This window comes from Diplotaxodon limnothrissa, linkage group LG7 (assembly GCF_057381915.1).
Source record: "Diplotaxodon limnothrissa isolate DT_005_m linkage group LG7, D_limnothrissa_male_GT1.1, whole genome shotgun sequence".
Lineage (NCBI taxonomy): Eukaryota > Metazoa > Chordata > Actinopteri > Cichliformes > Cichlidae > Diplotaxodon > Diplotaxodon limnothrissa.
The window spans coordinates 57,706,464-57,719,500 of record NC_140602.1 but is presented as its reverse complement, the minus strand read 5'-3'; the positions used below and the strand labels follow the sequence as shown (position 1 = coordinate 57,719,500).

Sequence of the window (13,037 nt, the reverse complement as noted above, 5' to 3'; positions counted from 1 at the left end):
TTGACTGTTAATCTGTTCCAGTTCATCCTGGATGGCTATGCTTCCCACCTATCTCAGCTGGAGTACAACCAAAGGTCTCGCCCTGCCAAGACCGCCAGTACCCGTATGGTCCTCCGGAAGGGCAGCTTTGCTCTGGGCACAGCTGGAGGAGACTTCCTCCGGAAACGGAACCACATCTTTCGCACCATCTCCTCTCAGCAGCCTGGAGGGTCGGGGTCATGCTCACCCAGCCAGCCCAGCCGGACTGAGCGCACGCTCAGCCAGTGTGAAGTGGAGCGCGATAGAGGGGTCACAGCAGCAGCACAGAGGAGTATGAGTATAGCTGGGGGGTGCTGGGGGCGCAGCAGCAGCACCAAGGAGGGCAGTGTAGGCTTACATGGCCCCAAGTAATGTTTAAATAAAAGCTTTGGTATAAAGGACCCTGGCCGAGCCACTATGATCTCTGGACTAAGATAAAAGATAGAAAGGTGAAGAAAAGATGGGAGTGTGTGGATGATGGGGTTGTGGAAGGAATAGACAGATGGTTCAGCATAAATAACCCATAATTAATAGAGATTAGGAAGGAGCGATAAGTAGGGATCTGTCCAGGAGGAGTGGACTAATCAGGCCAAGTGGGATCTAGAGAACAAAACAGTTCTGTAGCATGACTCTTTTACAGTAATACTTTTATAGGATATACCACTATTTAAAAAAATGACAAAGGAAGGATTAAAAAAAGAAATTGTAAGCCTTAAACTAATCTCGTCTAACGGGAAACCCTCCCTTCTCCTTTCCAAACAACATAAACATTTACACTCATGAGCTCAGGACAAACTGCAGAGCCAGATTGATCTTCAGACAGTCAACCATGGGACTGAGGCTAAGTTCGTTTGGCAACCGTGGCAAAGGGCCAGTGATTTACACTTGAGTTTCTTTTCCACTGTTTTGGAACACAGCAGTGACTGGCAATAAGTATAGAAAACCCTCATGATGCAAAAACAGAAAAGCAAATCTATCAAAAAGTAAGTAGAGACCAAAAAACAGAAAGGCAAATCTAACAAAAAGTAAGGAGAGACCAAATGGAGACCTTACTGTAAAGGATCTGTTCATCCAAACTCTACCAAAAGAGATCATATTAGTAGCTATTTTAACTAGCCACAGCATGTTAGTGTAAACAAAATCCATCCAGAAGGTTGTTAGGTTAGATGCTTTAGTTACTCTCTTCCCATTTCTTACCAACAGCCTGTCAGCTGGCTTCATAAAGAATTCTCCAATTTCATTTTACTCCACCCTATTTATCTGGCTGGTACTTTTTGGTTTTATTTGTCCAGAAGTATCTAAACATTAAGATGATGTAAATGTAGGTGGAAGTATTTTCTGTCATGAAAATGTACCTGAGAGTCTGCCAGGGTCCAAACTCTCTTTGTTACCACCTAAAATCACCATGCTAACAAGCTAAACTAGATTAGAAAAAAAGCTTGTAGCATTGTTACTGGAGAAATGATAGCATGAGAATGCTAGCATTGAGTTAAGTGTAATGGACCACAAACGAATTACCTTCATGGTATTGTGCTGGCAGAGATTTTAAAAGAATCTCTAAATTTTCTATTTTTAGATACCAAAAGATATGAATAAAGAAATGTGTATTTTGGATGAATTGATCCTTTGAACAATAAGGGCTGGATTTGTGAAATATACTGTATCACAGAGGAAAGTACTTGTCGTCTTAGTCACAGATCAGTCCTTTTCATGCTTCTTAAAACATACTGATAGCAGGTCGGCCATTCAGTTTTCATTCCACCCTGTGTGAAACTCTGTAGTATTTTCTGTTTCCGTGTGGCCTCTGGGCCATCCAAGGCCTTAATATCCCACAAGACACTTTCTTTGCAGAGGAGACGGAAAGCAGAAAAACAGGGCATGCAGCATCAAAGCAACAACTGAGACTCTGTACAGTCCACAGCAACTATCCCTTTATTTATATATATATCTATATATATATTCATCTGCTTGCAATACCTCAGATCCACCTGCTGGTGGTGTTTTGTTTCCCATAGTTGCTGCTGCTGGGAGACACTTTTGTGGTGTTTCCTGAGTATTTGCTCTTTTTTCTCATAGGATATAATGCAGGCTGGACCTGGAGCCTGTTTCATTTCAGACTGAACTGGAAGGGAGAGCTTTCACTCACAAAGATGTTTCAGTATTTGTACCAAATGGACTAAAGAATGAGCCGAAGTGATTCAGCTCGAATGTTGAAATGACTGAATTATCAGTGTGTGTGAAGTATGGGAGATGAGTCCCATTGGCCTCTCTTTCCCTTTAAAGAAGATGAAGCCACCTCACATCTCTGACCCAAATCCAAAAAAAACAAAAACTATGGGCACATATGGGCTCTTTATATAATAGGTAAAAACATTTACAGGTATGATAAATGAAAAAGTCAGGTGCCTGTGTGAACACTGAAACAGTAAAACTAGCCATGAAGACATACCCTACACAATGTGCTTCCAGTTTAGGTGATAGTGGGCAGAATCCACTATGCTTATTTTTGGCAAATGTTAACAACTAAACAACATCTCTCGAAAAATTGTTGTGTTCAGGGTGTTCTACTAAGGGCTGCACAAAACTGAATGACAAGACCTTTTAATTTATACCTTTAAAATGATCCAAATTCAGTCAATAGGAGTTTTAAAAAAAGTGTTTATGCAGATAATTCAAAAAAGGCCATATACTTGATTTTTAAAATCAACCCTTCTTATATTGCAATAGAATTGTTTTAATATAGCTAGTTTTTAAAGTTATTCATTTTTATACACACCCTGTAATAATTTGACTTGACCTGACACAAAGATGAAATTTAAAACCTTGGAAATTATTTACTTTACTCTTTTAAGCCAGATTTTCAAAATAATATTTATAATATTAATAACAAGCATAAATTCTAATGTGTTTTTGCATGAACTGGAAGTCTAAGTCTAAACAAATGATACGTAGTTCTACATGCTTGGTATAGACTTAAATAATTATAACTACAACAGTTTCAGTGTTCAGATGAGCATATGGCTATTTCTGAAGCATGAAAAATTGTGAATCTGTCCTTTAAGCCTTCGTGTATGGATGTATGGAGCAGCCGCACTGCTTGTCACCCTCATTTTACTATGCTGTTATTTCACATGCCCAGTTTCCACACTACACAAGAGTGCTTCTATTTCCAGTCTGTGTGATCCAGACCGTCTTGAACCCACCACAAAAGCCAAAATCATTCTCTAATACTGTAGTTAATCAACGGCATAACCTCATTATCCTTTTTTGCACTAGTTTACAGTGGAATATACTGTAGTTACCATCTCATTTTGCTGCATTCGAACACCTCTGTAGTGCATGACATTTTTTATTTATGTCAGGATATGATATATGTGCTGGTATGCATACGTCTGTACATTTGGTCACAATATGAAAATGATGTACGTATATGTGCCAAATAGTTAACAAGGAACTCTACAGAAGTCTTTAGACCAGGAGTTTTCAAAGTCTGATATTGTGCTCCCCCCCTGATGCATATCCATGCCCACACTCTGTGTTCTCTTAACAGGCATATTTTTCTGTTTGGTGGATGATTATTCTCAAAGCTTTGGAACTACAGTAACTGTAATTCTTTAAAAATTTGTGCAATCTAATGTAGACTCCTGAAGTTTACCTTTAAAAGCGCACTTTTCCTTCTTATGTTATGTTATCTTACAATAACATGACATACAGAAACCTGATTTCTTTGTGCTATTGGCTACATACACAGCACACCCAGAAATATCCTCCTGAGAAGCGAGGAAAAAACAATCTTTCTATTGAACTTTTTTGTGATTTCCTTCCTCTTTGGAGATAAAAAACAAAACCCATGAAATATCAATGGAAATCCCAGAATGTCATATATGTAGGTTAGCTCAAATAAGTCAAAAACAGATGTCCATTACAGAGGACACATAAATGAATGGGCTGGTTCTCAGGTGGATATAACTCTCAGATAATCAGTACTGCTCCTCAGCAAGCTTCCAGCAGTTGGGCAGTCAGAAGAAAGGGGGGTTTTGGGCAGGGACACCTTAAATGGACAAACAGGATCTTCTAGTTGTGAAGCAACAGTACTTACTGCTCTACTACTGTGCCACCACACTGCAAGAGGTGTCTCTTCAAATCCATTTCCTAATTTTCCTACTATCTACTGCTGTCTTTGTTTTCATTTGGTTTCAGAGGTGCAAAATGAGAAAGATTTCAAGTTTAAAATCTTCTTTTTACTGAGTAGAAAAGGCTTTTTTGTTGTTGTTGGTTAACCCAGATACTTAGAAGACTCATTGAGGAATCCAGAAAATCATTTAGAACAATGGTGACTGATTTTTAAAGGAATGTAATTAGCTTTGTGACTTGACTACATGCTGATATCTGAGAAGCACAGACTATAGCTAGAGGATTAGGAGTTTTTCTTATTTTTGTTTCTTTTCTTTAAAAAACAAAAGAAAACTTTTTTCTTTTTTTTTTCTTTTTTAAGATTTTGGCCCCATTAAAAGCATTTTAGCAATTGTCTTAGCTATTAGCTCTTCCTGTTTGCACTGTACCCATGAAGAACTGTCTGCTTATTAGTCATGGGTACTGGATATAGCAATGTCTTCTGAAAGTCTATGGCCCATTGAATCTAAAGATACATATATCACATAGATCCACTCATTTTTAACTTGGAAATTAAAGGGCCAAAAAAGACAACTAGTGCTTCCTGTTGCTCTCAAACACCTCTGTGCACCTGTACAATCCACCTGACACAGATGGGAGGTTGTCATAGTTTGAAAACCTCTGATGAACACTGTATCCAGCCTTTCGTAAGAAGGGGAAGTGTGTACTGAGAGCAAACGTCTTAATGCTTTGACTGGATTTTGATTTGCTGACTACATAATATTAAATTGAATGTTGCATGTGAAAAAAAATGGGCAAAATGTTTTGACCTTGTAGAACAGAGTCTGAGCGTGCTGCCAAAACCTTGGACAATATGCTAGACTGAAAGAAGTCCTGGAGAACACTTTTTCCCATTTGGCCATTTTGGCTGCTGAGTTGAATGTCTGTCCGTCTGGATTCTGACACTGTTCAGGAGCCAAGGATGTGTCACTGTACATACTGTAAAGATATATATGTAGGAAATATAGGGTCGAGGTTTATTTATTTATTTAAGGTTCATGGCGTTACTCTGGAAATTTCAGGTGAACTATAACGGAAATATGTAGCATTTTATTTGTCATTTTGGCAGTCATTGAGGCTATGGACCAACACAGGAAGCTTTTATGTTCCTACCAGTGCAATATTATTCTTCACATCACAGCAGGGGCACAATCTACCACAATTCAATCTACATGCAGTCTGAAAGCATACACGTCCATACACCACGTGCAGCTTTTTCACACCATGTGAAAACTGTTTGTATTTGAGCTGCTGTAGACATCTGCTGTCTCTTACAACAGTCAAGTATGTTTTATAGGACTATTGTACCTATTTTTCAAGCTGGAGTATTTTACAAAACCTTTGCAATATAACTCGAGACATTTTTCTCAGGCAGCAGTAGGTGCATGGAAAAGTAAAAGCCCTTAACAGAAAACAATATTTAACAAACTGTTGCATTTTGTCTAATCCAACTTAAAATTACATAACCTACACTGGTAAGAATAATAAATGAACTCTTCTCCACTATGTCCTTACAATTAAACTGAACACTTACATATAAAAACAAAAACAAACAGCAGAATATATTTCCTGTAATCACAATTATTGCCACTTTGGGATAAGAATGATTAAATATAGAGACCTACATCTTTAGTTTTAAAAAGTGCATTATTAGTTTGTGGTTTCACTTTCTAATAACACACCCTTTGTGAAAGGGTAAACATTATTGTATGCTGAATAAGTCACTGGACATGTTAGTCCAAAGAGACCACTTTTCATTTCAGTCTATGAGATGACTGCTCAGTTTAGCTTTAATGCTGACACTGTGAAAAATGTTAGCACCCACTGTTGCTTCTATGAACAGCATTTTAGCAAACTAATTATTTGGCACTTATTGAAAATTCATGTGTTTAAAACCTTCCTACATTTTCTAAAGCCAATAAAAGTATTTGTAATGACTTCTGTAAACTCATACCTGAAACATGTATGTATTGTACTGAAGACGTACAGTCATGTAAAAGGAAAGCATGCCTACTGATTAAAGTTCTTAATTGATGACTATTTAGTATTTATAATAGGATTACAAATGTTTTTAAAAGCCATTATAAGTGAAACAAAGCTGCCAAATAAAAGTCGGTTTTGATTAATATCTTTAAATGAATAAATCTTTTAGAAAAGGCTCCTTATTAGAACGTGGGACTGACAATTTATTGATGTCCAGCTTTAGAAACCATATCATATTTTGTATGTACACATCTGAAATATAATGCCGCAGATGCTGTAGGACCGTGACAAAGTGTATAGTGGCAATAATTAATATACACTTTCAATATATGCATAGTATGGGATTAGAGTCACATGCACAAAATTTATTTTAACATCATCTAGTTTTTATAAGCACCACTATAAACACTTAATGGTTTATAACACATTAAAATGTAGCTCTACACATTGATTTATTATATTTGTAGCAATTTTAATTGCCCTGTAACCATTACGGCATCATTAATTCTTGCTTTATGTGTGATTTCCATTTGTTTTACTTTTTTTTTTTTTTATAATTCCAGGAATAGACAAACACTTTGTATCTGCTTACAGTTACATTATTGCATCGTTAAATGTTTATATACTGCTTATATTTGCTAGGAAAGGGTGGCATAAAATAGTACTTCTCTGCGCCATGTTAGCTGTTGCATAGATTGTCATTACCCATTTTATATGTTTTAACTGATTCTTTGATCCATGACACCGACAGCCAGTAACTAAGATGCCACATGTACTTAATTAGGGACACCAGAATTACTTTTCCAAGTGATTTAGACTCACATTTTCAGTAGGTACAGATGTGTCGTTGTTCATACAGTATGTGTTCAGCACTCACCATTATCCTCTGTACTGTGGAATAAATATAATTGGATGATAAATTACCATGTGTTTGTGTGTTCTTTTTAGCCTAGTCTTAAACGTTTACATACAATTATGTGGAATGCCTAAAAAAAAAGAAAAAAGTATAAATCCGGGACTTACTACCAGCTGAGGAGTGAGATCCCACTGTGATGCCTGAAGCACAGTGTTTCAAGCACTGATGTCTTTGTATTTAGAAATAGGAAGCACCGAGTGAGAGGTACAGTGGGGCAAAAAAGTATTTAGTCAGCCACCGAATGCAAGTTCCCCCACTTAAAATGATGACAGAGGTCAGTAATTTGCGCCAGAGGTACACTTCAACTGTGAGAGACAGAATGTGAAAAAAAAAATCCATGAATTCACACGGTAGGATTTGTAAAGAATTTATTCGTAAATTAGGGTGGAAAATAAGTATTTGGTCACCTCAAACAAGGAAAATCTCTGGCTCTCACAGACCTGTAACGTCTTCTGTAAGAAGCTTTTCTGTCCCCCACTCGTTACCTGTATGAATGGCACCTGTTTGAACTCATCATCTGTATAAAAGACACCTGTCCACAGCCTCAAACAGTCAGACTCCAAACTCCGCCATGGCCAAGACCAAAGAGCTTTGGAAGGACACCAGGAAAAGTATTGTAGACCTGCACCGGACTGGGAAGAGTGAATCTACAATAGGCAAGCAGCTTGGTGTGAAAAAATCAACTGTGGGAGCAATCATCAGAAAATGGAAGACATACAAGACCACTGATAATCTCCCTCGATCTGGGGCTCCACGCAAGATCTCATCCCATGGGGTCAAAATGATCATGAGAACGGTGAGCAAAGATCCCAGAACCACACGGGGGGACCTGGTGAATGACCTGCAGAGAGCTGGGACCAAAGTAACAAAGGTCACCATCAGTAACACACTACAACGGCAGGGAATCAAATCCCAGTGCCAGACGTGTTCCGCTGCTGAAGCCAGTGCATGTCCAGGCCCGTCTGAAGTTTGCCAGAGAGCACATGGATGATACAGCAGAGGATTGGGAGAATGTCATGTGGTCAGATGAAACCAAAGTAGAACTTTTTGGTATAAACTCAACTCGTCGTGTTTGGAGGAAGAAGAATACTGAGTTGCATCCCAAGAACACCATACCTACTGTGAAGCATGGGGGTGGAAACATCATGCTATGGGGCTGTTTTTCTGCCAGGGGGACAGGACGACTGATCCGTGTTAAGGACAGAATGAATGGGGCCATGTATCGTGAGATTTTGAGCCAAAACCTCCTTCCATCAGTGAGAACTTTGAAGATGAAACGAGGCTGGGTCTTCCAACATGACAATGATCCAAAACACACCACCCGGGCAACAAAGGAGTGGCTCCGTAAGAAGCATTTGAAAGTCCTGAAGTGGCCTAGCCAGTCTCCAGACCTCAACCCCATAGAAAATCTGTGGCGGGAGTTGAAAGTCCGTGTTGCTCGGCGACAGCCCCAAAACATCACTGCTCTCGAGAAGATCTGCATGGAGGAATGGGCCAAAATACCAGCTACTGTGTGTGCAAACCTGGTAAAGACCTATAGTAAACGTTTGACCTCTGTTATTGCCAACAAAGGTTATGTTACAAAGTATTGAGTTGTATTTTTGTTATTGACCAAATACTTATTTTCCACCCTGATTTACGAATAAATTCTTTACAAATCCTACCATGTGGATTCATGGATTTTTTTTTCACATTCTGTCTCTCACAGTTGAAGTGTACCTCTGGTGCAAATTACTGACCTCTGTCATCATTTTAAGTGGGGGACCTTGCACAATCGGTGGCTGACTAAATACTTTTTTGCCCCACTGTAGATCTGGGTCTAACTTTGAGTTTGTTAACTCTGCAATCGGCAACTCTGAGTTTTTTTTTGTTCCAGAACAACTAATCAGCTTTGGAGCAGACACTGCAAGGCTTGTAAAGTAGCGACTAGTCAATCACAAGTTTGGCTCATCCAAATGTGTACTTTGCTTTCTCCGCCTCTAATGGGTCCATAAAGAACAAAATAAACACGTTGTATTCAATAAGACTTGAAACTAGCAACTGAGACTTGAAATCATCAAGAAAAGTATTTACTGAGGATACACATCAAAGGAGCCAAGTGACTTTGGACTTCTATGCAAGTTCTTTTTGTAACCAGAGGCCCACTGCTGGTTACTAGAAAACAGATGTGGTATCAAGTTACACACATACAAAGCACAGGTCTTGAACTTCATGTAGCTCAACTGCAATAAACTGAGTTTACAGCAGTCATTTTGATAATAAATACTAATAAAATTAATCTAGGCTTACAATTAATCTAGGCCTGAGATGTACCTCTAACCTGGCGTCTTCGGCCCGGAGGGCATTATTAAATGTTAGGTTGTTGATGAACAGGGGTGGAGGACTTGCGGTGGTCTTTAGGAATAAATTCCGGATACGGCAGCTGTCCCCACCTATGTTTGCTAGCTTCGAAGCACAACTATTGGAACTTGCTGGTCCCCCCCTGGCTCTTTGTGTTGTGGACTTTTATCAATGATTTTGCTGACTTTTTAGGATCTATTTGCTTAAATTATAACCGTCTTCTTATTGTTGGTGATTTTAACATTTATATCTGTTGTAAAGACGATAGGCTTGCCAAAGACTTTCTTGTTTTAGCTCTTTTAATCTTACTCAGTGGGTAAATGCTCCAACCCACTCTAAAGGTCACACACTTGATTTGGTTTTCTCTCATGGAAAACCACATCCCAGTGTTGCTAGTGTCAGGGGAACTAGCAACACTGGGATTTCTAACCACTTTCCAGTCATTTTTGATGCTGATCTACGCAAAACTGATCTGAACCTTGGGGGCCCTCGATGCCTTGCCGGTTCATTGATTCTGGGACTGTGGCTGAACTTTCTGCGTTTTTCTCTGAATCTGTGCTCCCTGATACGGCTGGCATCACACAGTCTTTATTTGATGACTTTGCCAACTCCCTACTTGCTATATGCACCTCCATACTGGACTCTGTGGCCCCTATAAAAGTGAAATGTCCTAGAAGCTGTTCCCGACCTTGGTTAAATGACTCTACACGTGCCCTATGCCGTACCTGCTGTCAAGCTGAGAGGCGGTGGGAAAAGGATAGGCTCCAGGTGTCCCTTGATATTTTACGCAGGACGCGCTTGGAATTCCAGAAATCTGCTAAGATGGCTAAAGCGGCTGTTCTGTCAGCCATCGTTACGAATAATAGTCATAATCCACGCGTTTTATTCAATATTTTTAACTCCTTGGTTAACCCTTATCCTGAAGCATCGTGGCTAGCTTCTTCGGCTCTTTGTGAGCAGTTCTTAAATCACTTCACTGATAAAATCTCCACCTTAAGAGCCTTAAAAGCTTCGGGGATGTGCCAAGCCCCCGCTTTACGCTGCTCTATGACACTTGCTCAGTTCGAACCAGTGTCACTTCCTACCCTTAAGGGAATTAAGATAAGATAAGATAAGATAGAACTTTATTAATCCCTCGGGTGGGTTCCTCTGGGAAATTCGACTTCCAAAAAAAAGCACAGCAACGACCGAAGTTACAGTTATTGATCGTCTAAAAATCTCAAATTCTGTTCACGACATTCTCCCACCTCGCATTATTAAGGAGGGATTTAATGTAATTGGGCCTTGTATATTATCACTAATCAATCTTTCTTTGTCAATGGGTTGTGTTCCGGCTGCCTTTACACATGCCGAAGTGAAACCTGTTCTTAAAAAGCGTTCCCTAGATCACTCAAATCTCGCTAATTACAGACCTATCTCGCAACTTCCGTTCCTGTCAAAAATCCTCGAGAAGATTGTCCTATCACAACTTCAGACCTATCTGAATGAGAATAACATCTGGGATAAATTTCAAACTGGGTTTAAACTGCGCCATAGCACGGAAACAGCACTTTTGAGGGTCTTCAATGATCTTCTTTTAATTACTGACTCTGGGCGCCCCGCCGTCTTAGTTTTGTTGGACCTGTCTTCTGCTTTTGATCTGGTGGACCATAATATCCTGTTAATGAGGCTTGAACTTCTGGTTGGCATTACGGGTATGGCTCTTACTTGGTTTAAATCCTACTTATCGGAGAGGTCCTTCTCTGTCACGATGGGTACCTACTCCTCTTCCATTGCCCTCGTTACCTCAGGGGTCTGTATTGGGTCCTATGCTATTTTCTCTATATATGTTACCCCTTTGTCGTATTATTGAAAAGTACAAACTCTCTTATCATTGCTACGCGGATGACATTCAAATTTATTTTGAATTGACTGAGGATGAAACTTCATTGATACTTCGCTTCTTCGATTATATAAGTGAAATTAAAGACTGGCTGCTGAGCAATTCTCTTATCCTTAATACCAAGAAAACGGAAATTTTAATATTTGATAGTCATACCCCTAGAGCCCATCTAACTGGTGTCCTTGGGCCCTTCGCTGATTATCTTTCCGATTCCGCAAGTAATTTGGGTGTTTACCTGGACGGCTCCTTTAAGCTTGACAAGCATGTGTCCTCTGTTATTAAATCTTGTTTCTATCAACTTTGTTTAATTTCTAAGGCCATGCCATACTTACCACGTGAGGATCTAGAAAAGCTTATCCATTCCTTTGTCACATCCAGGTTAGACTATTGCAACTCCCTATACACTGGGCTTCATTCTGCCCTTCTTCGTAGATTGCAACTCGTCCAAAACGCCGCGGCTCGCCTTCTAACTGGTACTCGTAGGGTTTGAGACAATCACCCCAATTCTCACTGGCTCCCAATTAAACACCGCATTGATTTTAAAATCTTACTGCTTACTTATAAAATCATAAATAACATTGCACCCAGCTACCTTATTGATCTCCTTAGTGTGTATACTCCCGGTAGAATGCTGAGATCGTGAGACCAATTGCTCTTGGTACAACCTAGGTCAGGGCTGAAAACCAGAGGTGACCGTGCCTTTGGTTCAGTTGCACCTAACCTCTGGAATAACCTCCCTCATACTATTTGCACATTGACTCAATCCAGACCTTCAAGTCTTGATTGAAAACCCACCTTTTTAGCTTAGCCTTCCCAGCCTCCTAGAGCAGGCCTTTTAAGTGTTCTTTCTTGCCTTCCCCTTTCCTCTCTTTTGCCTATATTGTTTTTATCGTTAAGTCTTGCTTGCTTATCTGCGTGCTTGTATGCTTGGTTAATCAATGCCAGCCATCTGCTAGCTTATCTGCATTTTACTACTGTTTTATTGGATTATGTGAAGCATTTTGGCTACCTCTGGTTTTAAATGTGCTATACAAATAAAGTTGTATTGTATTGTATTGTCTTTCATGTTAAACTGAAGGCTATGAAAAGATTTTCATGCCTTTGAACAGCGTGAGTAGTTAAACATATTTTAGTAATAATTAGTAACTATGAACTAGTGGCCCCGAAAAAATTAGCTAGATGCTCCACAGGAGGTGCCCTGAGGGCTAAATAAATACACATACAGCAACAAGAAGTAATCTTTTATTATGGCAAATGAAAAAAGAACTGTTTCTGTAAATGTATCCTGAAACACCTTGATCATAGTGCACCCTTTAGCGCAGTTAATGTCACATAAGGTTAATTTTAGGCTTGTCTCAATCAAACCTTAATTACATACAGTATCAACACAAACACGTGGCTCATGTTACACACAAACTTGACATGCCCTGTTCATCCGAGCTGAAACAGGAAGAAAAATTCCTCCAAATATTGCACAAAATGGCAAAAGTTGTTTATAAAATTGCCCTGGTGAGCATGACTGATCTGATAAAAAATAATTTAAAACAATGTCTGAACTTTTTTTTGTTTTAAAATCAAGTACTTGGGATTAAGCACACAGAGAAAAACTTTATAGATACGCTTTACAGGAACATGGCAGAGCGTGGGCGGTACGCTCTTTGGCTTTGCAAATGGATGGATGACAGGAAGCAGTCTGTACAGCAGAGAGGTCAGGGAAAACCAAAC

General features: G+C 39.4%; 1 protein-coding gene across 3 annotated transcripts in view; it reads left to right on the top strand.

The window, feature by feature from the left end:
- Positions 1-390, top strand: part of pitpnm2 (phosphatidylinositol transfer protein, membrane-associated 2) — a 35,221-nt gene extending 34,831 nt beyond the window's left edge. For all 3 annotated transcript variants that reach the window (XM_085358521.1, XM_085358519.1, XM_085358520.1), the window contains one exon: positions 22-390. In XM_085358521.1, coding sequence (XP_085214647.1) covers positions 22-390 — 369 coding nt within the window. The remainder of the gene's footprint in view (positions 1-21) is intronic.
- The last annotated feature ends 12,647 nt before the right edge of the window (positions 391-13,037 follow it).